General features: G+C 37.2%; 1 protein-coding gene across 1 annotated transcript in view; it reads left to right on the plus strand.

The window, feature by feature from the left end:
• Positions 1-26092, plus strand: part of LOC120634411 (tyrosine-protein kinase Drl-like) — a 56500-nt gene extending 30408 nt beyond the window's left edge. Inside the window, exons 2-6 of the mRNA XM_039904949.1 lie at positions 15952-16079; positions 21330-22016; positions 22857-23170; positions 24051-24347; positions 25396-26092. Coding sequence (XP_039760883.1) covers positions 15952-16079; positions 21330-22016; positions 22857-23170; positions 24051-24347; positions 25396-25507 — 1538 coding nt within the window. The 3' untranslated portion in view covers positions 25508-26092. The remainder of the gene's footprint in view (positions 1-15951; positions 16080-21329; positions 22017-22856; positions 23171-24050; positions 24348-25395) is intronic.
• Positions 26093-27764: the final 1672 nt, after the last annotated feature.

The following is a 27764-nucleotide window of genomic DNA, read 5'->3' on the forward strand; positions in this document are numbered from 1 at the left end:
ACAAGCTACTCGTATTCCTCTTAAATAATTAAGTATTAAACGAAGCGACAGTTCTCGTTTCGGTGCCCATAATTAAGGTTAGGGAATTCAATGAACATCTGTGTTCGGTGGGCGCAAAAAATCAGGAAAAGATTCCAACTGTCAAACTTAATTCGATGGGATTAGTGCGACCGCGTGGCCACTGGGAACGCGCACAAAAACGCGCATCCATCAACACTGAACACGGTGCGTGGAGATATTTTGGAACCAATGACCGGATTCGATAATTACCTAAACGTCTTTCTTTGCTCATGTTTTGAAGAAACAAAGAAACTTTTATTTGGTTATAGGCAAAAATTAATAAAGTTAAAAACGATTTTTAATTAATAGATGCACGACGACTATCATATTTTAGTGGTTTAGTGGACGCTGATTTTTTACATGAAGTTAAGCGACACTCACACTACGACGACATTTGGACGTAAGGCACTAACAGGGAACGAGTCTCCTCCCACAATGAGAGGTTAATGAGAAGGCTGTAATCTATAACGGATCCCAGTGCGGATTGGTGGACTCCACACGCCTTTGAGAACATCTCACGCGTTTGAGAACATTATGGAGAACTCCCAGGCCTGGTTTCCCCGCGATGTTTTCCTTCACCGTTGAAGCAAGTGATATTTAAATTTTAAATTGATCAAAACACACATAACTTAGAAAAGTTAGAGGTGCTGGGATTCGAGCTTCTAACCACTGGGGCGGGCTATCACCGCTTCTGTTTCATATTACCTACTTAATTTCCTAAAAACCTTAACTAATATCTTTTATTGGCGTAAAAGATATTAATTAAGGGAAATATGGATTAAATTAGACAAAAAAGTTCGTATTCTGTATTGACACAAAATCCTTTTTATACTTTGCGGACGGCATCTTAAACACAAAATTTACTTAATTTAGGGGATTATGGGGTTTTAACTACAATTTTCGACATAGTTGTGTTGAAGTGTTTTTCTTTAGATTTTTTTTTTATATAATCTGAATAAAAAATTGTATGGTACCTACTTATCTATATGCTTTCCTGGTAATTATTACAATCATCCCAAATAGACCAGCTCCTCAGGACACTTTCCACGTGTATTCCATTAAGCTGCCGTTGTTCAAAATAATTATTCCCTTATTTCACCATTGTTGATTTAAGTGTCGTGTTCCAAATGTACGTAAAGAAGAGTTAAATTGCGTAATTTAGTCGGGGAATGTACTTGTAATTTCATTGCTGTAATTAATAAGGAGGGGTGGCGGAAGACGGTGAGGGATGGCGGTGATCATTACACGCATTACACACCCTAAGATTTTCCTCTTGCACAGTCTTTTAATATATTAAGTTCTTACACCCATTGAGATATTTACACCCATTTTATTTCTTTGAATGAACGAATATTAGTTATTATTCCTGACGAATTGGCGAAGTGTACCAGCAGTGGCGTGCATAGAGGGTATGCAGATGATATAAAATTAAGAAAGTTTCCAGACGTTCTGGAAACTTTCTTGGATATAATTCGTTGAGTTCAGAAAATCGTTGGGAAAATTCAGAAATTGCCCAGACCTTGGATTGAACTCGGGACCTATCACGTATCATTGCGCCAGAGAGTCGGCAAAATTTACATTAAGTGGAAATCCCGAATATCAGGAATGTAATATACTGCTCTACTTAAAGTCAGTTGAACTTTTAATCACATACAGTTTACGCGTCACAAACACGCCGAATACTAAATAAATCATATACATTATTAAACACTACTCACAAATTGATATAATTAAAACGATTACGCTATCGGTTGTTATGTACGTCAGTTAATTTATTAATAATGCGGTAATAAATAGTTACGAGCTCGGTTATCTTTGTTGAGCTTTGTACGAGTACATCCATAGTTAACAACGCTTTAATATCGTTTGGTCTATGGCAACGACCTAGTAATTTTAATATATAAACTAAATCCCAAACGTTCATCAATAAATAAATATTCTACGACAACGCACACATCGCCATCATGGTCCCAAAGTAAGCGTAGCTTGTGTTATGGGTACTAAGATGAATTATGAATATTTTTATGTAAAATATACATAATGACTTATAATATACAGATGAACATCCAGACCCTGAAAAACATTCGTATTCTTCAAACAAACATTATACAGCTGAGGGAACCCAGTGCCTTGGACTCCGTCCACTGCGCCTATCGGCAATCTAATATCTTACTTTTTTTTTTTTTTTTTCTACTACGAGTTAGCTTTTGACTGCAATCTCGCCTGGTCGTAAGTGAAGATGCAGTCTAAGATGGTAGCGGGCTAGCCTGTTACGGAGTATAGTAGTCATACCATGATACGTAAAAACAATTAGAGGTATGTGAGTAGTATAACGTTACCCCTAACGGGTAAGCCATCTAACCATCTTAGACCACTAGGCGAAATTGAAATCAAGGGCCAACTTGTAGTGGAATCCTATCTAATATTATAAAAGCGAAAGTGTTTTTGGCCTTCCTTCAAGCCCTATAGAAGCAACCAATCGATTTTACTTCAATGGCGCAACGGTGAGCGCTGCGATTTTGAGTAGGAGGTTCTGGCTTCGATTCCCGGCGGGAGCAATTTGGGAATGAATAATTTTGGAATTTTCTCTGGTCATAAAAAAGAAAATCTATCTGATTTTTGGCATAGAGATGGTTAAAAAGACGAAGAGTAACATTGGCTCTGAAAAATCATCAAATTCCTAACTGTTATTTACAATATTCGTATTTTTACAAGAATGGGTGGTGTTACCCGCGTTGAATATGTGTGCGCTTATGATAATTTTATTAATTGCAATTGAGTGTAAATACATATTTACCACGGGGCGCAGCTAGTAAAAAAATAAAACATTTCGTATTTACAATGATACTAGCGTACCCAGCCCGCTTCGCCGGGCTAGATTTTGCTTTATTTTATTTAAACAATAAACTTACATCATTAAATTTTTAATTTAAGTCTCATTAAATATTAAATCATTTATTTCTCTCCGTATTTATTCTCTTCATGAGCGGGTGAAGATCATTATCTACACCCATGTACACCCAACAATAGAATATCATCATAGTAAATAAAAGCTGTATTTGACAGTTCAAAATTAAGAATGCTCCGATCGTCACCAAACTTTACAGGATTACTCGCCAGGTCAATCCGGAGATTCCCTGAAAGTTTCATTGAAATCGGTGCAGCCATTTCGGAGCCTATACGGAAAATACCCACACACTTTTTCTTTTATATATATAGATTAGTACTTACAAATAAAAAAATCCCATGATCAAAAAGGACTTTGCTTTGCTTTGGAATTTCATATGAGATTGTAGAGCACTATAAAGTTGTCTACAAAACAATAAACTACAAGTTAGTATTCTAAGCACCTCCATTCATTGAAGGTTTTATAGGGGCTTGGCAGCAGGCAGGCTTCGAACGTGGGGCGAATCTTGTTAAGGACAAAAACAGATCGCATTACCTCGGTACCAGTTTACAGGCGAGTTGTTCCCGACACTGCGTTAAGTTATACGCTTGGATAAATAGAAATTCTAAAGTAGTGCACAAATGCCGCTTTGGTGTGGTTAGCAAGTTGGACTACGGATCACGAGTACCTGGGTTCTATTCCGGGTCGATTCAGGGCTTGGGGATTTATATAACCGGCTCGGTGTTACGAAATTTGTGGTTTCCATCCTCGAAGGGCACATAAACTTGTCGCGGGTCCCGGCTTTTAGAACTAACATGTTTTATGTAATCCATCATACTAATATTATAAATGCTAAAGTGTGTTTGTTTGTTTGTCCTTACTTTCCGCCCGAACTAAGCTACCGATTGACTTGATTATAGCATAGAGTTAGCTGAAAGGAGTTTTTACGGTAATTATGTATCATAAAATAGCATGCAGTTTAGATGAAGCTCCCGCCTAAAAATCCAGGAGTAATTGAATTAATAATTTAGTGTGAAGTTTTCTTAAGCGTCGGTACGATTAATAAACAAATATGACAAAGATAATGACAAGGTTGCTGGGAAGCAAGCGGCTTCGCTTTCATCTCACAGAAGATACAACAAAGATTGTTAAATTGTAAATGATATCGGAAAAGAGCAACTGCTGAGTTTCCTGCCGGCTTCTTCTTGGTAGAATCTGCCTTCCGAACCGGTGGTAGAGTAACTACAAACAGACATACTTGACATTTCAAAAATGTTTATATTAGGCGTACTTGAAATAAATGTATTTAAGTAACAAAATATTATCTTAACACTCAACATAACCCACTCACACATGCTGTTGTGAATATCGTAATTTATTGTTTTGTATATGTTGTACTTGCACCTATTGCTTAATTGTCACAGTTAAGATTTGCAATCTAGATCTGGCCTTATTTTAGTAATAAGATGAACCCTTAACCAAAATAATTTGTAACGCTGTTGGATTACTAATAAATAAATAAATATATCACGACCAAATAAGCCCAAACTCGACACATCTGCTGTCATATTTCCATGAGTTGGGTAGATCACAGACTATCTTGGGCGTGATGTCTAAGCCCTGTGAAAACTGCTGAACAAAACTGTCCCGCTTATAGATACGATTTCAAAAATACCCTCAGCGGTAATCAGTTAAAAAAGCATTACCTGCAAGGTTCCGGGAGAGTTGTTTTCAATGTTTTACTTACACACCTGACTACATTTGTCCGTTAACAAGGAGATAAACGATTTTACGGTCGGATAGACGCGAACAAATAACTACAAATCGATTTTTGTATTTAACAGTTTTTACGTTTCCCTCAAAATATGACATGTCGACTTTCTAAAACGAGAGAGACCTTCTCACATCTACTTTATGGATGAAACAGTTTTGAGGTCTGTTAATCTAGTTTTATTTTGTAGATTTGTTTGATTTTATAGATTAGCTTTCAGAAAGGCTCAGCAGTGAACGCTTGCGGATGATAATTATTCAATAATGACAACATTTATTGTGGCATCTCTTACAACTTTCTGACAGGAAAAAGTTGTATATTTTAGTACCGAAGTACCTAACTTCCAAAATGAAACCATACTGTCATAGCCATTTTTTTAGTATGATAAATCAAAGGTTCATTGGTAGTAGGTATAACACACAATATGTTCTGTTCTTGCTAACTCCGGTTACGATATTTCCCGCGTAACTATTATTTGCTTATTATATTCATTTTTCAACCAACTATTGGTCTTTTTCCGAAGAATTCTTTTTTTTAATTTTAATTAGGTTTTCTTATAATTTTTCCCATTTCCTTTTTTTTTTTATTTCTCTACAAGTTAGCCCTTGACTGCAATCCCACCTGGTGGCAAGTGATGATGCAGTCTAAGATGGTAGCGGGAAAACCTTCTAGGCAGTATGGTAGTCTTACCCCTAATCAGTTTCAACGCGACATCGCACCGGAACACTTTATCGCTTAGCGGCACATTTTTGTCTGTAGGGTGCTAACTAGGCACGGCGTTAGCCTCCCAGTCAGACCCGATAAAATTCAGAAATTTTAATTCACAAATTGTTATGCCGGGAATCGAACCCTGGACCCTCCTACTTAAAGTGACAGCGCTCACCGTTGCGCCAGGGAGGCGTCAAAATTCCACTCTGATAAAGATTTTTGTAGCACGGCAAATATCAACAGTAAATCATTGTAAAAGTTACGTTAGTAGGGAAGCTCTATAGTTTTAACCATTTCCATTAAATAATTTGGTTTAGATTATTTTTAAAATTCCATTACTATTATTTATTTTGTTGCACACTGAGTGAACTCACAAATATAGCAATTTGGATTTTATCATATACATTATAGTTATATATATTATTAAAATTTACATAACATGCTGCATTGTCTTATTAGGATAACTTTTTCCTGTAATGTCAAAAATGTAAGATGGGAATAAATAAATAATAAATAATTACTACGTAATTGACGAACCGAAATCTATTTTAATAAAAGCGCGCAATCGACAAAATTGCTTCGCATTATGTTTGAATTGGACTAAAGAATTTGCGGTTGCAGAATTTGGATTACAAAAGAATATTATTACACAACCTTGTAAAATAATTCTTTTGATAGATTATTTTATTCTATTCCACATATCTATAGCTATATGAAGTTCAGTTCTAAGAAATCTTAGCAGATAGAAAGGTTAACTGGATTAAAACATCATGTTCTATGTATCCCTGGAAATTGTTTTATTCTAATACATTTTATTATAAGAAAATTCTAGCCGACGAGATCTCAGACAGAAACAAGAATAGAAAAAACCATACTATGACATAATCTGGATTTTATTAAGAATTGCAAATACAATGTAAAAATATTATTTGCAGTTAGTCCTATTTTCCAGCACTTTACATTAGTTCTGGAAAACGAGACGCAATGCAATTTGGCAATAGTGTTAATATTTCCGCCGTTCTAAAAACAAAAATTTTTGGACACTTGCCGAATAAAGGCGCAGGCAGCATTACGCAAATGTGTGATGATATTATCGTTTTAGTTCCTTTTGAAACGATAGTTTCATTATTTTAATTTACACGGGTTGGTTTCATTTGAATTTATTAAAACATTTTTTCTTAGAATTAAAATCTCTATTCTACGATACTTATTTATAAATCTACTTAACTATTATTACTAATATTTTTCTCTCTATTCTACATAAAAATGCATGTAGCATTGTTATGTAGAATAGAGAGTAAGAACAATTATAGAAATTATAGAAAAAAAGACGCTCAACAAACGAAAGCCAAAAAAACCATTTGGTTTACCAGAACGCGGGACTGCTCAAGTATTATTTATTTATAATAAACAAATTTTATATATATGAATACAAAATATTATAAACCATATTATATATGGCATACACTGCATAGAGAATAAATACAAATAGGTATACAAACAATTAAATATAAATATAACACATTGAGTACATGCCAATATACAACAACAAAAACATGTGATCCCATTAGGTTACATTCGTTTATTTATTTGGCATACTTTAGGAATCGTGGCGCAATTTTATTATTATGTTTAATTTAATAATAACATGCATTTCAACGAATTTATATATAAACCGGTTTCCTGCTATAAAATACTGATGGCAGCCGTTGAACTCCAAATAAACAATTTGTTAATTCGACGCTCTGTTCCACGCCTCACAACATTACGGCGATGTGTTCCGGTATCGACCAATAAAACTGTCGCCATTGCGACACGTAGCGCCTCAATACGCGTTTTTATGCATTCCCGAACATTTACGGGAGATCCAATGCTATTCTTAGTCCGCTGTTCTCATCATCTTCCCATTTACTCTGGGCAGCCGACCACCATCTTTTTTTTCGAGCTGATTAACCCTAATTTTTTTACACCCGTAACGCGGGCTTATTGGCGAGCCTCGGAATGAGGATCTGTTAGGAAGAGTTTGAACCTTAGTTTAAACTCTTCCTCTCGAAGAAGCGAAGGTATCGTCCGCTTGAGGGTGCCACATGTTAGACCGTACCTCGGCTCAGGCGAAGATTGGAGTGACGGGGCTTCGGACTGTGATTAGTTCGCACGCTTCCGAGGCCGTGGTGTAAGCCTACGTCCAGATGACGTCAGAAGTCGCGGAAATCGTCTTCAGAGGCGAACACGCTGTGCAGAGGTTGACTGTGTATCCTGATTGCATAAGAATTGTCAGTAGTATTCGTTAGGGTCGTGAAGGATATGTTTAGTCCTGCTCTTATTGAGAGTAGCGCTTAGGTTGGGTGAGACAAAAGAAGGCGCAACTATGAGAGACAGAGAACCACCATCTCGATGGCGCAACGATATAAAGAAAATAGCGGGAAAAGTTAGATAAAGATCTTTAAGAACAGAAGCAGATTGCATGTCTAGATGGCTTATTCCAGCTGCGGCCTGACGACGGCGATGATGCTTTCTCGTTTATTATAAGTGGAAATTCTTCTCCGCTAGAATTGTTATTCCAACAATCCAAGTTAGTTTCAGAAGCCTCGGAGTCCGCTTAGGTGGCCTGAGACTTCTGCTACGCCAGTGATTTTCAGTACATGCATTTGAATCTTGACTGCAAGTCTGCAGGAAGGATCTATAATTAATGGAAGGGTTTAATGAGTCCCATCGCCTTCTTGAGTTTATAAATCTATGCAAACGGAGTAGATTGTTAGGAAGTCGGACCAGGGAATACTTTCTTAATGCCTGCAGTCAATTCATTGTTGGCGCCTTGAGCGCAGTATTCATTTTATGATAACTATTAGCACACCAGTTTATATAGGATGTGGTCTACGGTGGAGTTGTAAAATGTTGAACAGTTGTTTGTTTAGCGGTTTCCCGGTGCACTCGAACCGCTGGTTTATTGTGCATTCTCAGTCTATCGTGGAATATCTGGCGCGCATTATGCGGCTGCGGTGTGGGAGAAATAATAAACGACAGCAGTTTTTTCGTCCCCTCCGCAAACCCTCGGGGACTGAAGTGCATAACTCCGCACACCTTTATTTACCGTCACCTCTGCACTTTGTTTTATTTTCTTGCACGTCCGCATAATTCCACAATAATGCCCCAAAATCCGCGACGTCTCCGCCGATGGGGGAGGATGCTTTCTTTAGGAAAGATCGCCTATTGTGTCCCCGGTCTATTTAGTTCGTTCTTTATTATTAAACGGTTTTTGTGTGGATGTAATGAATGCTTTATGCGTAGGTGCGAGCGGTTGAATGGCGGATATATCTCGCGGGCGTTATATTGAAAACATAATGGAATTTCGCCATTCAATATTTTATCGCAAAGCTTTTTTATGCGCGATAAGGCAGGTATGTTTGAGCGCGCAAGTGGCGGTCGCTGGGTTAAAAATTAGATTGTTTTAGCGGAAAAAACTTGGCGCCACCGGGTAGCTGGTGTTATCTCATGTTATTTGTCGTATCAAGTGTTTCGTTTCTTTTTGCCGCCGCCGTATCAAAGGCGCCGCACACAGTAGCAGCCTCCCGTATCCATCCACTTCTGCTTATTACGGAATGTTTTTATGTATAACTATTAACTTAACTATAGTACATGGAGCAACTCGCTCGAGAGTATGACTACTTCAAGGTATATCCAGCGGTCTATTTGTTTCAATTCACTCTCGCTTCTTAGGTATAAAAGGCTATTTTAGTTGGATGTGTTTGATAAGTTTCCTTATCATACGACTACATTTATATAGAAATGAATTTTAGCATACCTTGGATAATTTCCTACTTATACTTTTGAATTTTAAAGTTTGTCGCTTGGGGTTTTGTAGGAATTTGGATAGGTACTAAAATAAATGTAATTAAATTACTTAATTCTATACTCATCATCGTCATATCAACCAATAGAGGTAGACTGCTGTTTTAATGTGATTCGAATCCTTTGAATCGCAAAATGTCATTTGTCCGCCTGTGAAAAATATGGCTTCAAATCTACAGAATCTCATGGGGTCCAATTACAATTCAATATAATGAATGAAATGTCACCAAGATAAATTAGAATACAACATGAAAAACTTCATGCATTTCAATAAGAAAAAAAATTTAGACCAAATGGTCGCTTACGTTGTTAGAGGACAACGAAGCTTCTCAATTTTGTCCGCAAGGGCCACTTTACTTCTTGTTCTTGCGTCATCAAGCTGTAGGTGAGCCTCGAAACACGCATTAGGGGTTTCTCGAGGCCATTAAAATTTCTAAGTTGATTTGGATTTAGATTTCGAAGAAGCAATTTATTATCAAGTTCGAGTTACCTTCCTTCTCCTGCGACATCTGATAAAGATTTTATCGTGACTCTAGCCGGTTATACAGCTATGTGTTCGTTATATTAATTTTTATCTGAACATCTATATCCTGATACCTACAGAAATAAACAAAATTAAAATGTCTATCTGTGATTATAAAATAACAGCCTGTCATTAAATATTATGTCTAATAATTAATAATTACTTATTATTTGAAATATGCGCGATGAGCGTAGACTCGGAAGAGGTGGGCACAATAACTTGGTATTTGGAACTCGCTACTAAAGACCTACGAGTATGTCCAGCAGTGGACGTCTATTGGTTGACATGATTTGAAAGATGAAATAAAACACACTTTTCGAAACATTTTTTTGCTTATCTGGGAAACGACTGACCGATCATGAGGGGACTTTCTTAGGACTCTACTTTGGGCTACCGCACATGGTAGGAGAAAGGACAAAATGTTATCCTGGTATAAGCGAGGTACCAATTCAGCCACTGTCCTTTGCTAACTCTGCCACGGTTGCCCTGCGCGCCAATGCTGAAATTGCAATATGCATTTTAACAGTACCTAGTCTGTTGTATAACGAAGCCGACATATTTTGCTCGTAGGGCAAAAGTTGTGTAATCAATTTGTTAAAAGGCGGTCTCTACACGGTTCGGTCGTTTTGCATACTAACTACCTCTTCGGTAATAACGTCACACCTCTCACCCGTAAACGCCTAATCGCCCTTATCGTGTTCAGAATAAACAAATAACTATTAATGGTGTTAAATTTATAAATTGCCCGGCCTCATTTGCATGTGTCGAGACCTTGCATTAGGGTTGTCAGCTGGTGGCACGGAATTTTTACTTTGGCGATAGCCTCTTTCCCCCATCCTCATCCTCATCCGATTTCTATGGGGTGAAATATCAGCACGGCTAGCATGGGCAGGAGACAATTATATAAAACAAGCTACTAATTGGGGCTAGATGGCGATGTGTGTATTGTCGTAGTATATTCATTCATTTATTTATTTATTTCATCGCAGGCACACGAACTGTGCACAAGCTACTGTAACATATTCCTAAGAGCCAAAAGTGTTGGCAACCCTAGACTTAATTCTACGAACTTCTTTAGAGAGGACATCCATAATTTATTGATATAACTTTAATAATGCGCCATAACCCAGAGGACGATGCTGAACCGGTAATGATCAAAACCGGTTACTTTTTAATGCGACTATTTTGTATAAAGTATATAAAATACGTTTTACAGTTATATTATAAGAAAATGTTATTCGTTAATAGTTCATTGAAAACATTCTTGAACCAACATATTTTTATAGTTCGTAAGTACAGGTGATATTATTGTATTGTTTATAATTTTTATTGTGGTAGTTGGTATGTTCTGTGAATTGGTCGTAAAAATTTAAAGTTATTTTGTTTAATGACTTAGCAATTCTTAGGGTTGTCAACATTAAAAAAAAGAAAATATCAGACGTATACTTCAGATAGGGTGCATAAAAAGTACCTTTGCTGTAAATAAAAACTAAGTTTTATTTATTCATAATCAATAATCAATTTTTAGCTTCCTATATAAAATTAAACGTGATCATAACCATCCCTAAATTTATAGATATTCTTGTATTTTATTCTAAAATTTAATGAATAACTAAGAAAAACTGACTGCGCGTTAAAGATAACTACAACATTTTTGTCTGCCTAAAAAACCAGTGCTAAAAAACCTTTACTTAATCGTGTACAGCGTAATACCATTTACCCCAGAGTATATACAGGGTAGACCTGTCGATAGTTCTACTATCATTACTTGATCGGAAGATTTTGAATGACATTTTTTATTGTTCACTGTCAGAAATATGGTCAAGAATAACATGACCATTTCTCGGAGTGGAAAACTTCATAGATTTAATAACAAAATACATAGTAGGTGTAGAACCGTGCTCTTCTTCCCTCTACCTCTACCTTTAATGAGCAGAGACTTCAGTGTAAGCACGTAACTCGGAAAGGTAGGTAGCTATGTTTTTTTTATACAGTTTTAATGATGCAACCAGATAGCATCATAACATGGCACGCTCGTAATCCGACTTCAGTGGCTTCACAGAAATACTGTCGTATCTGATTATGTTTTGGGCCAACGTCTGTGACAGGTACACTAATTTGAGGATTCTGTGAACTCACGTCATATTAGCCTACTACTTGTTGCTTGCGACTTCATTCGCTTCGGATTGTGTTGTGTATTCCTATGTTGTTCTCTGCCCCCTGAACTACGGTTATGCAAAACACATGTCAATCTCTGGCTCAGTGAAAAACAAATCTATTCCACTTGAACCCTATTTTTTTCTGAGATAAAGTAACCTATGTATCTATAGCAATTTCAGATTCTATCTAAATTTCATGTTAATTGAGTAAAAAACATCCGTCTATACAAACTATTATGATATTCATCATCATCATGTCTACCGATTACAACAAATACGGGTTACACGAAATAAGAAATATTGTAGGCAGTGCTTTTGGCATATATGGAGTGCACGCCAAGCCAGTAAACAACCTGTAAGATTTCTTTATAATATTCCCATAAAATACCTGCAGCCGGCGTTACCTATTATGCATATGTAGTGACAGAAGTCTATTCTTAGTTTGAATCACTATATCCTGACAAGTAGCTTTTTGCTATCTTTGATAGTTATATCAATTAAGTGATATAAAAGATATAGTTTACGTTTGATAGAATTCGTTTTTATTTTTTATTGCCGCTACTTTTAGTTCAAGTTCGTTTAAATTAATAATGACATCTTCATCATTCAACAAAATTCATCCCTAAGCTGTGCTTTGACAATAATGATCTGAGCTGATTTTACCAGTATCCAACCGAGAACACGATCGCGTCGCCCGTTGTGATATCTTTTCGCACTATTTTTTTACAATTAATTAGAAATATTAATTGAGAAACAAAAAAAAATTAAGAAAACAAAAAATAAAAATAAAGAAACCTGTTTTTAAGATAACCTTTTTCCGGTCACTAATCCGGCAATGGTCATATCGTTGGGTAGTTACATTGTTTTTAAATGATAAAAAGTTTCGGAAGCTATGTAAATATTTGTATGTTCTAGAGATAAATCGTTTGTCGTTTAATTCAAAGTCGGCCGCGGATTTACCATATCTTTATATTATGTATTCAAACAAAGACTTCAGGTAAAACGCAGACGAGACGGCAAACGCGGCAAATAAATGCAGGTTTTAAGAAGCTGACTTACGTGCACCGCTATATTTGCTTTCTAGTCCGCTTTCAACTGACTTCCAAATTTATTACATTGAAAGGATTAACCATCTTATTAACTTGTTTAACTGTCATGAAACAGAATATCTTTGTGCATAGAGTTCGTATTCCTCAACGGACAAAAGCCAATCATTAACCGATAAATATTAGTTTGCTTTGCAAGGATCTACAATAAATAGCGTTTGTACTTAGTTATTCACTTGTATGGCCATTTCAACAAGAAATAATATATATTTATACTCTTTATTTGCACATAAAGAAATAGAAAAAAATGTATAAAAAAAACACAGACAGAAGCAGTAGGTATACAAAAGGCGGCCTTATCGCTTAGTAGAAATCTCTGGCAGCCTATATAAGGAAAACATGAGGATAACAGACTCATAATTAACAAAAATCATACGATAACTACATACTAATACTTGAACTAGCTAACACAAATAAAGTTATACATAATATAAAATTAGTAAAAAAAATAATAAACTAAATACAACATATCATAAATACATAAAAAACAGTAAATACTATAACAAGCCGTCTTTATTGTAAACTATAGTGATTTTTGACAGCTTGTTTAAATATAGCAAGTGATTTAGACTGCTGTATGTCTATTCAATAATAGACATAGTAGTAGGGTATAATAATAGTTAAAGAGTAGTTCGTTGTAAGAACACATGTTTAGAAAGGTGACCACTTAGTAGCACCATCATTTTTTTCATCATTGAGTAGCATTATCATTGTTTTCATCATTGGTATCACCATTCTATTAACATCCCACTTCTAGGCACAAGCTTCCCCTCTTATTCCTCTCAACAAACATCTAATGCGGGATGATCATCATATTTAGTATTACAATATAAAATTTGTACTCCCTTATTAGGTTTTGCCAAAGCTTAAATTTGCGTAACGATATTGCAATTAAACGATTTATCCCATTGTATATCCGTTTTAAGTGCACTGAATTTTCTTGAAAATTGGCAACGGAGGCATACCAATACTATTGCAAGCACGACAGTAATGTTTGTTTGGGCTCTGTTCTTTATTTAGCTTAGTCTGAGACTCAATATATGAATTTAAAGAAGTTTTTCGGTTCCCATGATTTGTGGACAGGTGGCGTGGCGGTCGGCCCTTTGTGCTTTGATCGCGCCGCCATAGAACGCGTGCGATCCGATCTTATTGTCGGATATTTTATGTTATTGATGCGTATTGGTTTAATGCCAGTTGTACTTCAATAGATTTGGTTTCGTCTTACTCCGGTTCCGCTTTTTGATGCTACTTTAATTTTTTTAATACTGGTATAGTGGGTTTGTTGGCTTTTCCTGTGCTTTATAATACGAAACACGCGAAAATAACTCGTACCTAACCATCAGTGTACCTAACCACCGACCTTATTCATATTGCGTCAGTGTACCTAACTTATTAAAATTCAAAATGCAAATTAGAATGATTCAAATCAGATCTTGGAAGTTCTTCCAGGCTATATCAACTATAGGTTTCTCCATGCCTCTGCCTTGTTAGTCTTTTAGTTACGAAATACAGCGGATCACTAGGTAGGTCCAAGATCGATTCCCGGCTCACGCCATGAATTCTGTATTGGGATTTTCTGTTAAAAATCTCAATACCCGGATATAGCCTGTAGTTAAAGTGCATGGTGGGTCTATGCTCCGTAATCATAATTCCTAAGAGTGAGGAACGCCGTGTACAGCCGTGGGATTTTAATAGGCTGATAGTGATGAGTTCCAACTGACCCCAAGGACTACGTCCAACAATGCTATTAAACTAGAATAGTTTAATAGCATTTTTCGTAAAGTAGGTAGGTAAAAACTGTTATAAAAAAAAAAAAAAAAGTCATACAAGTTCCAACGATGGGCGTAGTATCCAAGAAACTTGAGTCATAACTGTAGAAACATAAAAAATTGCCACATAAGCTACAGCTTGGCAGTAATCCACTACACTCTCACCTTGAAGTTTTATAATAGTACTAATTGCTGGACGATGCAGATGACCCACCTGATCATACTTCCTCGGATTTAGCTGTAATAACAAGCTCTACTGCTTCTAGGTACCTAAGGTATCATTATCATATTCATTAACAACCCATTATCGGCCCCCTACAAGGCCACGGGTATCCTCTCAGAATGAGAAGGCAGTAGTCAACCACGCTGGCCAAGTGCGGATTGGTAGACTTCACACGCCATTGAGAACGTTATGAACTCTCGGGCATGCAGGTTTCCTCACGTTGTTTTGCTTCACCGTTTAAAAATGTACATAACTCTGAATAGATTGGTGCGTGCCGGGGCTCGAACTCGGTCTCCACGTAAAGAAAGCCGAAGCCTTACCCACTAGGCTATCACCGCTTCATCTACGGTACACGCGACAGGAAACAGATGCCGGAAGGCCATTCCTCGCCTTATAGCGATTCGTATCAGAGGCGGGGAGAAAAACGCTTCGTGTCAGTTTATTTGATGTTACCACATAAGGATGCAACCCGCTTACGGCGAGAAAGCGTTCTTAGGTATAGTGGAGCAGGGAAACGATAATGTGAAGAGATCGAGATGATAAGAGATATAAACTGTTTAATTCGAGTCAATCAAAAAGTTGGGAGACCGGGAAACCAAAATATAAATTTATTTGTAGCAGTATGATGAAGCTTTATTAGATGCTATCTGTAAAAGCTCGTTCGCGAGCTTAGTTTAGACTTTTCACCGTGCATTATGAAGTCAAAATCTCCTGAGCCATGTTTTGGTTTCAAAACGAAACGTGCGTGGAGCGTCAATTTAGGGTCGTATATAAAAAAATTACGCACGACTTCGTCTGCGTTTATTTTTACACATGTATAAATGCCGAGGAAGTTTTGCTTTTCCGGGCAAAAAATGGTAACAATAAATGATTAATAATTGTATCTTTGTTTGCAGGTCTAACCGCAGAACTGTTTTACGTGCGTGACGGACAGGTCAACTTCTACGCGCTAAACTTCGTTGTGCCTGTCCCAGCGACCATAGGGGAGCTGCATTTCACATGGCAGAGCCTTACCAGGAGACCAGTAAGTTTAAAAAAAAAAATTAAAATACTACTTTTTGGAGAACCGATCATTATATCAAACGTATGCGAAATTTTAATACTCACGTCCTCACCCAAACCGCCAGGATCCATTAGCTGCAAACAATGGATTATATTTCATTCGCTACCGCTAATACTTAACAATGAGCTAACGGTAGATGAATTCCTAATGTATTCCAATAAAACTATCGTTTAGGAATAAATTATGTCGTAACAAAAATAGCAAGGCGCTGGCGCCATCTTCTAAACAATAGATTTGGTGACAATTGACGTGCTGTTATAGTTACTATGAGATCGGATATTCTCGGATATGTTCGGTTTGGAGCCATCACCACTGTATAGGCAAAACTGAGCACGGTATTTTTTTTAGTTTTAAAGGTCTTCACGAAGATGAGCTTCCTAAGTTGGAGGTCCTAGGTTCGATTCCCGGCAGAGGGAAATTGGGAATATGTCATTTCAGAATATTCTCTGGTCTGGTCTAGTTATCATACTACCGAAAAATAAGTGTCGTTAAGCGATTAACGATAAAAGGTATGCGTTTAATATAACTGCCATACTCCCTAACAGGTTAGCCTTCTTCCATCTTAGACTGTATCATCACTTACCTACCACCTTCGGAATCATATTATGTACACATGTTAAAGAGTATACCTACTTAACGTCCTGTACATCAGGTCATTAGATGATATAAGTACATATAAATATTATACGTTTGTGACATCTCTTTGTTGTTCCCCTGTGCAAACTCGTTCAAGGTTTAATCGTGTTTTTTGTAGAGAACCAAAGGTACCATTAAGTCGGGAAAAGTTTGTATTTCCAACTCGGATGCAGCCGCGTTTGTCACTAACAGCTATTGTTATGGAAATAGGTCTTACTTGAATATATGTATATAGCTCGTTATTTAGTTCCCATAAGACTTATCTTGTTTGTTGTTATACTAACATAAAGACTTGTAATCTCCGTTTTCCGTGCTTTGATTTTCTTTAAACAGATAAATAACATAGTCGCGGAACGAGACTAGGTAGAAATCTTTGCCGTAAAAATACATACTAAATATGTTTTTACTGCGATACTGTTAATCAGAACTATAAAATCAATCCTTGTATTTTTGCGAGGAAGGATTCACCTGTTATATGTAAAAATATCAGGTTTTTTCAGGAAATCGAGCCGCGAATTTTTTTACAGAATAAAACAGACGTACTCGTTATATCGTCCTTACGTAACGTAGTTGTATTTAACAACAAAAGTAAATATTAAATCCGTGTATTGGAGGGTAAGAAAACACGATTATTTTCCAAATGACAAGTGGAGTTGTGGTTTCATTTTAAAATCAGTTCCATATGTTTTGAGTTGTTTGTTATGTCAAAAGTCCTACAACGGCTGTTATGCAAATTCTGCATATGCGGATCTCGAGACAGACAGGAGTTATTAACATGAATTGTGAACCAAATTTTATGTGCATGTATTTCTTTGAATTCAATGCAAGAATAATGCCCTCTTATCCGCCAATCGGAAATCTTGTACATTCAGCATCCGTTACCCAAAAACACAATCGTATAATTTACGGAAAATCGAGACAAAACGTGCAACAGAAAAATACACTAAAGTCGCTTTGGCTTTGTCAGTTTTATCGATATGTCAGTGAGTGTCAATGTCAAAAAATACACTGGTCATTGTGATTTCTCACTGCAAGTTATGGTGAAACTATTATGACTGACAATTTTGTTTTAAACCAATTGAATCGTTTTGAATAATTCTTTTAAAATACTTCATCCAGTACAAGAAATATGCTTATGCACGTGTGCTCCCAAATGATCCTTCGAACATAAATAATGTGGGTATTACAGCAATACTGTTTCTTTTAAGTAGTTAATGATTTTCACTGAACTACATACCTTATGAATAGGCCGCAATAACGCATTTCATTTAGAGAATGCAAAGTTTAATTTTAATAATACATTTTATAATGACGACTTTTAATTTGGGATACCTTCCATTTACGGAGTATTGAAAATACCATACCCACGTTGTAGATGGATTTTCTAGCTTTTATGCTAAGATATCTATGTTCTGAATAACTTTATTTTATTAAATCTGACATAAGAAGATCAATGGAAGAACCAGAGTAACCGACAGAAGATGTTTCAACGCGCAAATACAACACCCAGCGCATAACGTTGAAGTTTGAACGTGTCTGACCCCTGTTCTGTCGTGGGTGAAAAGTACGAGTTAAGTTCAAGTATCACTCGTGTAACGAGTGTTCCGTACTCTAGAAGAAAAAGAATTTAAGTAAAACTGCAATAATATATGCGTTTATGTAACTGTAAAATTTATTAAAAACTTCGCCATCTGTAAGTCAGTATGTTATAATATTAATTCAATTAAATAACAGAATTAAAACATTATGTAACTGTAAATAACTGAAGGGCCTATTTCCTAATAAACCGCGAATAGATTTCGCTCAAATTTCAAATGCAAGTAAAATATATTTTATTTGAATTTTGTTAGGCCACCATGATATATAACTATTCCAAATTTTATGCCAATACGGTTCATGTTGTTAATTAAATAATCGGCTGTCCCAGACGGACGAACGGACTCCATAAAAAAGCCCTTTCGGTGCGTAAGGGCTTTTTTATGGAGACGCTGCGTGCTGTCAAGTCAAACATATTATTAGAGTGTTTTTGCACGCACGCGCCACGCACTGAGTTTCAATGAACAGTCCTAAGGCTTTTTACCATAGTAGTACAAATGTACTATTGTTGTTCCGTATTGTTATGTAAAAATTACATCACAATTCGGAACCCTAAAAAGTTAGATCTGTAGCTGTAGGCGCTGTGGCCCTCGGCGCTATCTCGTTCGTAACTTCGTACACCGCGGAATATCTACCGATCTAAGATGATAATTGTATTCGGTTGGCTCTTTGTTGTTTGTCGGCGCCCTTTGACTAGCGGGCAAATATTTAGAGAACGGTAACTTGCAGCTATGAACCGACCCGCCATTGTCTGTGGCCGCCGAGAGCCGACTCCCGACTACGAGTGATAATATTTAATTAGAGGCAACGCTGTCGCACCTCCGTTTACGAGCCTACGCATGCCTGATGGAGGCAAAGGGCCCGCGGCCAAACTGTTTGCCAGTTTGTTTTGCTAGCAAGGGAGCTGGTGGCCATTTTGGTTTACACACGGCTACATTATTATCAGCCTAAACTGGAGGCTCCTTTAATTTTTCCTATCTAAAAAGCACAGCTAAGCAGTAAATATATATTAAGAAAATCTTTATTATATTTAATTTTAAAATGGAATGTTATTAGGGAAATCTTATTTATATAAGAAACAACAGCGATTGTGCAAGTTAAACTGCGCAATAGCTTATATCGTCCACTTCGGGTAAAACCATACGCAATTTATGCCTATAGATGTACACAGGCTGCCTCGTGTCTCCAGTTTGCTCGTCGACGAGCTTACTCGTCACATTTGCATGTCGCATGTCGGTGACGCGAACCATTTTCGTGCCTTTTCCTTTGACAAAGATCGCTCACCGCCGCCAAAAAAAACGTTTTCACTTTATTCCCTTTAAAACAAGCTAAAGTTATAAATAGGACTATTCCGTGGGTTGAGTTATAGATGTACATAATTCTACCCTGTTCATTCCAAATTCTATGCAACCCTAACAGGTTAGCAAGATACCATCTTAGGTGAGATTACAGTCAATGGGAAACTTTTAGCAAAATAAAACAGCCTAAATCGCCTAAAGGCATAGAAGATAGACGGAGGCCTACCATGGAGAGTGCACTCCTTACCTAGCATGGCCAGTAGACAATTTTCTTCCCGGTGATAAAAATTATCTTCTCTCGCAGCTTTTTCGACTCTCCGAGCATTGTCACTTAAAATAATATCAAAATTAAATACTTGTATGGGGGTAAATTTCTCGTATTCTGTTACCGTGTTTCCTCAGGTGGTCACGTTAATTTTATCCCTTATGGGATATAGTTTAATGGGATATAATTTTTGTCTTCTACCTGTGCTAGCCCTGCAGTAACTATTTGAATATTTCTCCCACCGGCTCCTAGACTATGTACCATTCATGTGCCGCGCGATGATTAGTCAGATTGTAACGAGGGTGTTGAGCATAAATTTATGGGGCTCGTTACGTTTAAATTAGTGCTCTTTTTTATGATTTCAGACTTTCGCATTAATTATGTTTGCATTCGAATTCAACGAAGTTAGTATACTTATGGCGTTACTAGCTCTAAAAGCGGCTTCGCCGGTTGCCCGTGTGCATTTCACCGCAGAAAAGTTGTTATTTATAACAACCATCTGAAAAAATTAATTAAAATTGAAGTGTCTGTTTGTAATGTCAAAATGACAGCCAATTGTTAATTTTTATCACTATGGATTTTTTGATTAACAGTGATTTAACTATTTATTTGTCTGGTAATTTATATACTTATTTAATTTAAAACCTATTTATAACAAAAAAAAATACTTTATAAATTTTCATGTGTTTATCGGTCTGTCTGTTTGTTCCGGCTAATCTCCAAACGACTGAATCGATTCGGCGGAATTTTCATAAGACTTTCAGACCATTATTGTTAACATTAAGATCGCTGTAGCCTATAAGTAATATATAAGAGTATTTCACGGACATTTGATCCGCTTGACATGAGTTCGGGTCGCCTACCCGTTTAGGTTCGCCCGCGAGCCGTCCTTCAATTTTAACGATACAGTTACTTCGTGATATGGTTGAGCCGTTAGATATGCACGATTATTTATGCCAGCTATTTAAGGCGGAGATGCTATTAAAGCTTTCGAATATATATTACTGGTTTAAGTAAATTAGCTTTTTTAAGTAAATGCCAGTAACTTAACAAAAAAAAACAATACTAGATTGCACAACGAGTGCATGAAATAAACTATTTCATAATAAACTCCAGCCGAAAAGCAAGGGTGGATATTTGAGTCGAAAATAACTTGGATATAATGTCCAAATTAAAGAGGGCTTTATACTTCGAATACAAGAAAATGAAACAGTAATGTCTTGATAATTATTAAAAAATAGGGAGTAGGAGATCATTACATGTCAAATATGGAAAATGTTAAAACTTTTAATAGTTTACTAAGAATATGTTGCACTTAAAATACTTAATGTACAAGAGCATAAAAAGCATGTGTACACTTAAACTTACTATAAAAAAGAACTTATATAACTAAAAAAATGTTATTTTTTGTTGCAGTTGCCGTATACGTTACACGTGGATGTAGTATCAAACAAGGAGGCATTACACACACCGACATTCAATATATCAAGCGAGGGCTACGTGCCTACCGAACCGCAAACATGGCGTGTGGATTTGCCTTGTACGCGCACAGTCGCAGCCGAAGTCGGCGTCACCATCTCCCTTAACGTGTCGAACGGTTCCTCGTCCACCGTTCTACATTTCCGTAGGAGGAAAATTTGTCTTCTGGAAGCACCTCGGCCAGCTGTTAGGGTGGATAACGTGCCCCATTCAGCAACGTCTGCGGATATATTCTACGCTGGAGCTGGTTGCGCTGGTGGTGCATTATTAATAGCTGCTGTCGCCGCCGTCGCCTGTAGGGCCCGAGCGCGGAAACTTCGGAGGACACGCAGCGATGAACAAGACGCTCACGCATTCTTACCCGATTCCTCGTGCAAATCTGCCGCAAGTTACACAAGCTACCGTCGACCTAACTCCGTCCCAGCCGCAGTCGCTGAGGACAGGGCTAGAGATTTGCAGCAAAGAATAGCGGAGTTAACGATACAGAGGTGTAGAGTGCGATTGCGATCGGTGGCGATGGAAGGGACTTTCGGCAGAGTTTACAGAGGAACGTATGCGGATGAAGATGGCAGGGAACAAGAAGTTCTTGTGAAGACAGTTGCAGAACACGCGTCTCAAGTTCAGGTACATTATTAACCTACTATTGTCTATTATGCTCGTTGTTTTCCTAGGCGGTCTATTAATAATTAGAATTTTTCACCATAGTAATTTCTATCCGCGAGGCTTTGGCCGCGACTAAAGTGCCGCCAAACAATTTAGCGTTTCGGTATGATGTCGCGTAGGAATTGGTTGAATGTAAGACTGCATAATCTGTCAATACCAGGTGGTGGTATTGCTCTCTAAGTGGAAAAAGAAAAAGAAAATTTAAATGATGAAGTTCAGGATTCGGTATAACTGTTAGGTAGTTGGCTTCGTTCTTCCGAGAAAATCTTGCTACCAATCTGGGGTTAAAAAAAACGGATTGACTTCCCCTTGCGCCTCGGGGAATATGTTGTCGGTCCCGATTAATATAACTGACATTTATTTAATTGCACTGACAATGCTGAGCTGGCAACTTTTTTCTAGGTTGTGTCACACATAACATATGTGGTGTTGTGAATATTGTAATGTGTGGCGCAATGTAAAAACTAAATTTTTCTTTCTTTCTAATTGTAGTCGTAAAATACGTCTCGCGTTGGTTCACTATGAGGTGTCTAAAGTTTAAATCTGTGTCCGTGCCGATTAAAATTTGAGTACAGACTTTAAACTTGTAGTGCATCTGCGAAAGGAGCTCCTATGTATCTTTTTTATCTATGTCTTTCAGTTTTCGACCTCCGAAAAGAAGGAGCAAGATACCTAAGTAGACCTCGTTTTATTCCTGAAGAGACAAAATTTCAGTTTTAACAAAACATCACCGTTGTCATTTTCATAAGCATACTCAGAATACTCTCTTCTAAAATGACACTTATTTTTTTTTTGGCATAGGTTTCGCTTCTTCTCCAAGAAGGCTGCATGCTTTATGGACTGCACCACGAGCGCGTTCTATCAGTGCTCGGCGTCAGTATCGAGGATCAGACATCACCATTCATCTTGTACCCGTGGAGTACAACTTGGAGGAACCTGAAACAGTTTCTGCTGGCATGCCGAGGAGTGAATCTTGGAGTAGCGCCCGGTGGTCCGCCTCCCCCGCCTCTGACCACCCAGCATGTCGTGAGAATGGCATTGCACGCCTTAGACGGCTTGGCGTATTTACACTCGCAGCACGTACTGCATAAGGATATCGCTGCGAGAAATTGCATGTAAGTATTGATATAGGCACGATGGAGAAAAGTTGTTATTGAATCATTCGATACTCTTAAAGTATTATGTCATGCAATTTCAAATTGACGGCCGACTGGCGCAGTGGGCAGCGACCCTGCTTTCTGAGTCCAAGGCCGTGGGTTCGATTCCCACAACTGGAAAATGTTTGTGTGATGAACATGATTGTTTTTCAGTGTCTGGGTGTTTATATGTATTTTCTAAGTATTTATGTATATATAATTCATAAAAATATTCATCAGTCATCTTAGTACCCATAACACAAGCTACGCTTACTTTGGGGCTAGGTGGCGATGTGTGTATTGTCGTAAAAAAAAAAAAAGTATTATATAAAAGCAAACGTGTGCAATAGTTTATCTGTATCATAAAAGTGTCTGTTGACAACAGTTTGGATATTGCAAACCACCCAATGCCCCCATAATAATAAGGGATTTACCAAGCTGGCCCAGTGCGGATTGGTGGACTCCACACTGTTGTAAACATTATGGAGAACTCCGTAATCTCCTCAAAGTGGCATTTATCAATGGATAACCTCAATAAAAGTACCTTTTTTGACAGTTACAAATAGGTGGAGATCTGTCAGATCTAAATACGAAATTTGCGATGAGTTTGCATCTGTGGCTATCAAATTATGAAAGTAACCGCTGGGTTACCCGTTGAATAAATTACTGAGTCTACGTTTCTTTAGGTTTTTTTAAATACCAATCCATAAGAAAATAAAAAAAAGAAAATAAGTTCATTGTTAGTTGTTACATTGGTAAAAGACAAGATTCATTACTTTACACAACGTAATAGGCAGTCATTAATGAAACAAAAATAATTAATAAAAAAATTATATCTTACTTCTTTCTTTCTTAACAGAGTCGATGAAAACCTCCGAGTAATGATCGCGGATAACGCGCTATCCCGAGATCTGTTTCCTGGGGACTACCATTGTTTGGGCGACAATGAAAATAGGCCAATCAAATGGCTGGCCTTGGAAGCTTTGTCAAAGAAACAGTTCAGTCCATCAGCTGACGTATGGGCGTTGGGCGTTCTTTTGTGGGAGCTGACAACGTTGGCCCACCAACCCTACGCCGAGGTGGACCCCTTCGAGATCGGCGCGTATTTGAGAGACGGGTACAGGTTGCAGCAGCCAGCGAACTGTCCTGATGAATTGTGAGTATAATCTAATCAAATAAATAGAATTGAGTGAATTAACCTTATGACTATATGAATGATAAAATAAATTAAACACATTTTCATAAAAATGTTGAAGTTATATACATACAAAACTGTTATTGTTTATTAACAGTTTATTTAAAAACGAGCCAGAAGTTTGTGAATAGAGAATTAAAGTTTGCGTAAGCAATTTTAAATATGAACTAAGTAGAGATATATATATAATAAGATAAAGATTTTTACGTTATTGTCAACTTTACTGTTAGAAGTCCGTGTACAAAAAATTGGACTTGAATGACGACTTATTAAAACCTTGAAGTCATTTCCTGTCATTCCCATCATCAGTCAAACAAACAGTAATTTCACTGAACACAGTGCGCCGAGGTTATCTAACCCTATACTTTGCTGAGAAACGTGTTATACAATCTATTCCATATCCCTTATATGGAAATCTATTCGATTCATTTGCACATCTTGTTTACGAATTTCTCTCCAGAAATGCAGTTTTGTTTCTATAGGTGTTATTTATGTGGAGGAAATCCGTTGGATTTTTTTTATATTTTTTATTTTACTACAAGTTAGCCCTCGACTGCAATGGTGACAGTAAGATGGTAGCGGGCTAACCTGTTGAGTATGGTTATTATATTTAACTAATATCCCTAATCGGTTTTTACGCGACCTCGTACCGGAACGCTAAATCGCTTAGTGGAACGTCTTTGTCGGTAAGGTGGTAAGCAACAGAACATTATAGAGAATTCTCAGGCATTCAGGTTTCCTCGCGATGTTTATTGTTTCTTAAGCTTCACCTTTGAAGCAAGTGATATTTTAATTGATTTAAGCGCACATTACTTAGAAATGTTAGCCCTATTTTTTTTGTTGGTAAGTTGTGACAGTAATTACACCGGCAACCACGCCATTCACCTGAACACAGTATTGCAATAATGCTGCTTAGCGGCAGAAATAATCATTGTGGTAGTACTTCCCCGGACGAGCTCTGTCACAAAAAGCCCTACTACTTCTAAAATGTATATTGTATTTTACCTAGGTTCGCAGTGATGGCTTACTGTTGGGCAATGTCGCCCGACGACAGACCAACGTTGCCTCAACTCCAGATCTTCCTACGAGACTTCCACACGCAACTAACGCGGTTCGTTTAAGACATTCCTACTAACAAAAGACAATCCAAAGACGACAATAAATTCATAGATTCTATTAGTGAATTAGTGGAATAAAACAAGTGAAAACTAGTGCACGATCCAGAGGCCTTATGACGTGAAATAAGTTTCCTTAAAGAAGTCACAGATCTTAACGCAAATGTAGATATCATGTTTGGAGAACCTGTAATATATTATGTATTATATTGTAGTGTGATAAAAAGCGGGGCACATGTCTGCTATTGTAATTATGTCGATCAATAACAAAGAGTAGATAGTAATAAAATAAAAAACCTGAGAAACGTTTATTATTACGTGGAAGAAATAGTGTTTTTGCAGCATGTATTCGATCAGCATTGCACGCCTAAATCTTTCGTTTTAAGTAAAATAACTTAATCTTACAGTACAGGTTTGCCTAGTGTTGGTGCTAGTTCTATTTATTGTCAAATGGATTAATATTTTAACAATCATCATCAATAGCCTATAACGGTCAAGTGCAGGACCAAATGCTTCTCCTAACGGGATACTGTGCCTATAAACAATATGTTGACGGCCGATTGGCGCAGTGGGCAGCGACCCGGCTTTCTGGGTCTAAGGCCGTGGGTTCGATTCCCACAACTTGAAAATGTTTGTGGGTTGAACATGACTGCTTTTCTGTGTCTGGGTGTTTATATGTATATTATAAGTATTTATGTATATTTTTCATAAAAATATGGATCAGTCATCTTAGTACCCATAACACAAGCTACGCTTACTTTGGGGCTAGATGGCGATGTATTGTCGTAGTATATTTATTTATTTTTTATTTTTTAAACACCACGCGTGGCAGTCGGGTTGGTGATCGCGGAAGATGATAGTATTCTCAGTTAGTCCTCTGCTACATTCGCGGGTCTTGTTAGAGGCGATTAAGAATAGCCTTTCACGACACCCGCGTGTGAAGTTTCAATTCTCCAGTCCAGACTGGACTGCCTGCACAATAATAATAAACGTTTTTTAATTCAGTTTTTCTTTCAATATTACCTACATACAATAGCTATAGCAGACTTGGTGTCAGATTCACAATACAGTGTCTTTTTTGTCGTGATACATTAGGTTATAGCGGTGATCGGATCCGATGACACAAAACGACACTGATGTTAATCTGGCTTTATTTGACATGTGACGGCCAGCTTGACAGTTCTCGTATGAACAGGTGAAAAGTTTGACTACATAAAATGCATTTCGCGCTTATCTACGATTTCAATGACAGAAAATCGTGGCTCAAGTTTGAGCAGTCATGACGATAGATGTGTGACTTCCATTAGTGACATTTTTGTGACGAGAAGATACGGTGAGCAGTTTTCGGACGAGTATTATAATGAGGCGGCTATATAAAGAGACTGATTTTAATAAAAGTGTTTATTGAATTGTAAATTATAGATGTTTATATTATATTAACTTGGTCGCCGCATATTTTGTGTGTTTTCTATTTTGTTCAAGGTTTCACAAATTCTTGATTCTAAACGGTGTAGCATTACCATCTCAACGTTCTCGGAGAGCAGGACAAAACTGTTAATACTAGCAGAAAACAGTTGATACATGTAAAACACGTTGTTTTATTTCAATAATAAGTTATCATTTGGCTGGATGTTCACCTAAGTGGACGATAAACTAAACCTAGTCCATCATGAGCAGGCTTCTAGATGGAACCACGCTGATGTAGCGATGAAAATGAGGATTTGACAGTTACTTCATGACAGCTATTTATAGTTTCTAATGTTATTTCATATCGAAGTACAAAATAAACCTACTCGGGCTTCCTTGGTGGAAGGCTTCCTTGGTGGAAGGCTTCCTTGGTGATACATTCTAGCAGGTTTCTTTTTCCGGTCCGAGGCTACGCTATAGTTTGGGATGAATCCCAAACTATCCCTAATCAAAAGGTGGGAACGGAGACAGACGATTGTTTATCTTAGAAAATCGTCTTGTTTAGTAGTTAATTTAAACTTAAATATGTCTATATATAGAAATTTTATTATTGACACAGACTGTTTTAATATTAGGTCATGTCCTGCAAACCAGAAATTGTTGGTAACATTACTAAAGCTTTCACAATATGCAATGTTTTCTGCCGCGGAAAAATAAATCTGTTTTACGATCTCTTTCGATGTTCGTTAGAAGTTTCAAAATGTTGCATAGTGTTTGAGCTTTGGGATACTTTGTGTTCATTAGTAGGTAGCAACGTTGTCCCTATTGCTATACTGCCGTGCTATTCTCAAGGCGA

The sequence above is a fragment of the Pararge aegeria genome, chromosome 2 (assembly GCF_905163445.1).
Source record: "Pararge aegeria chromosome 2, ilParAegt1.1, whole genome shotgun sequence".
Classification (NCBI taxonomy): domain Eukaryota; kingdom Metazoa; phylum Arthropoda; class Insecta; order Lepidoptera; family Nymphalidae; genus Pararge; species Pararge aegeria.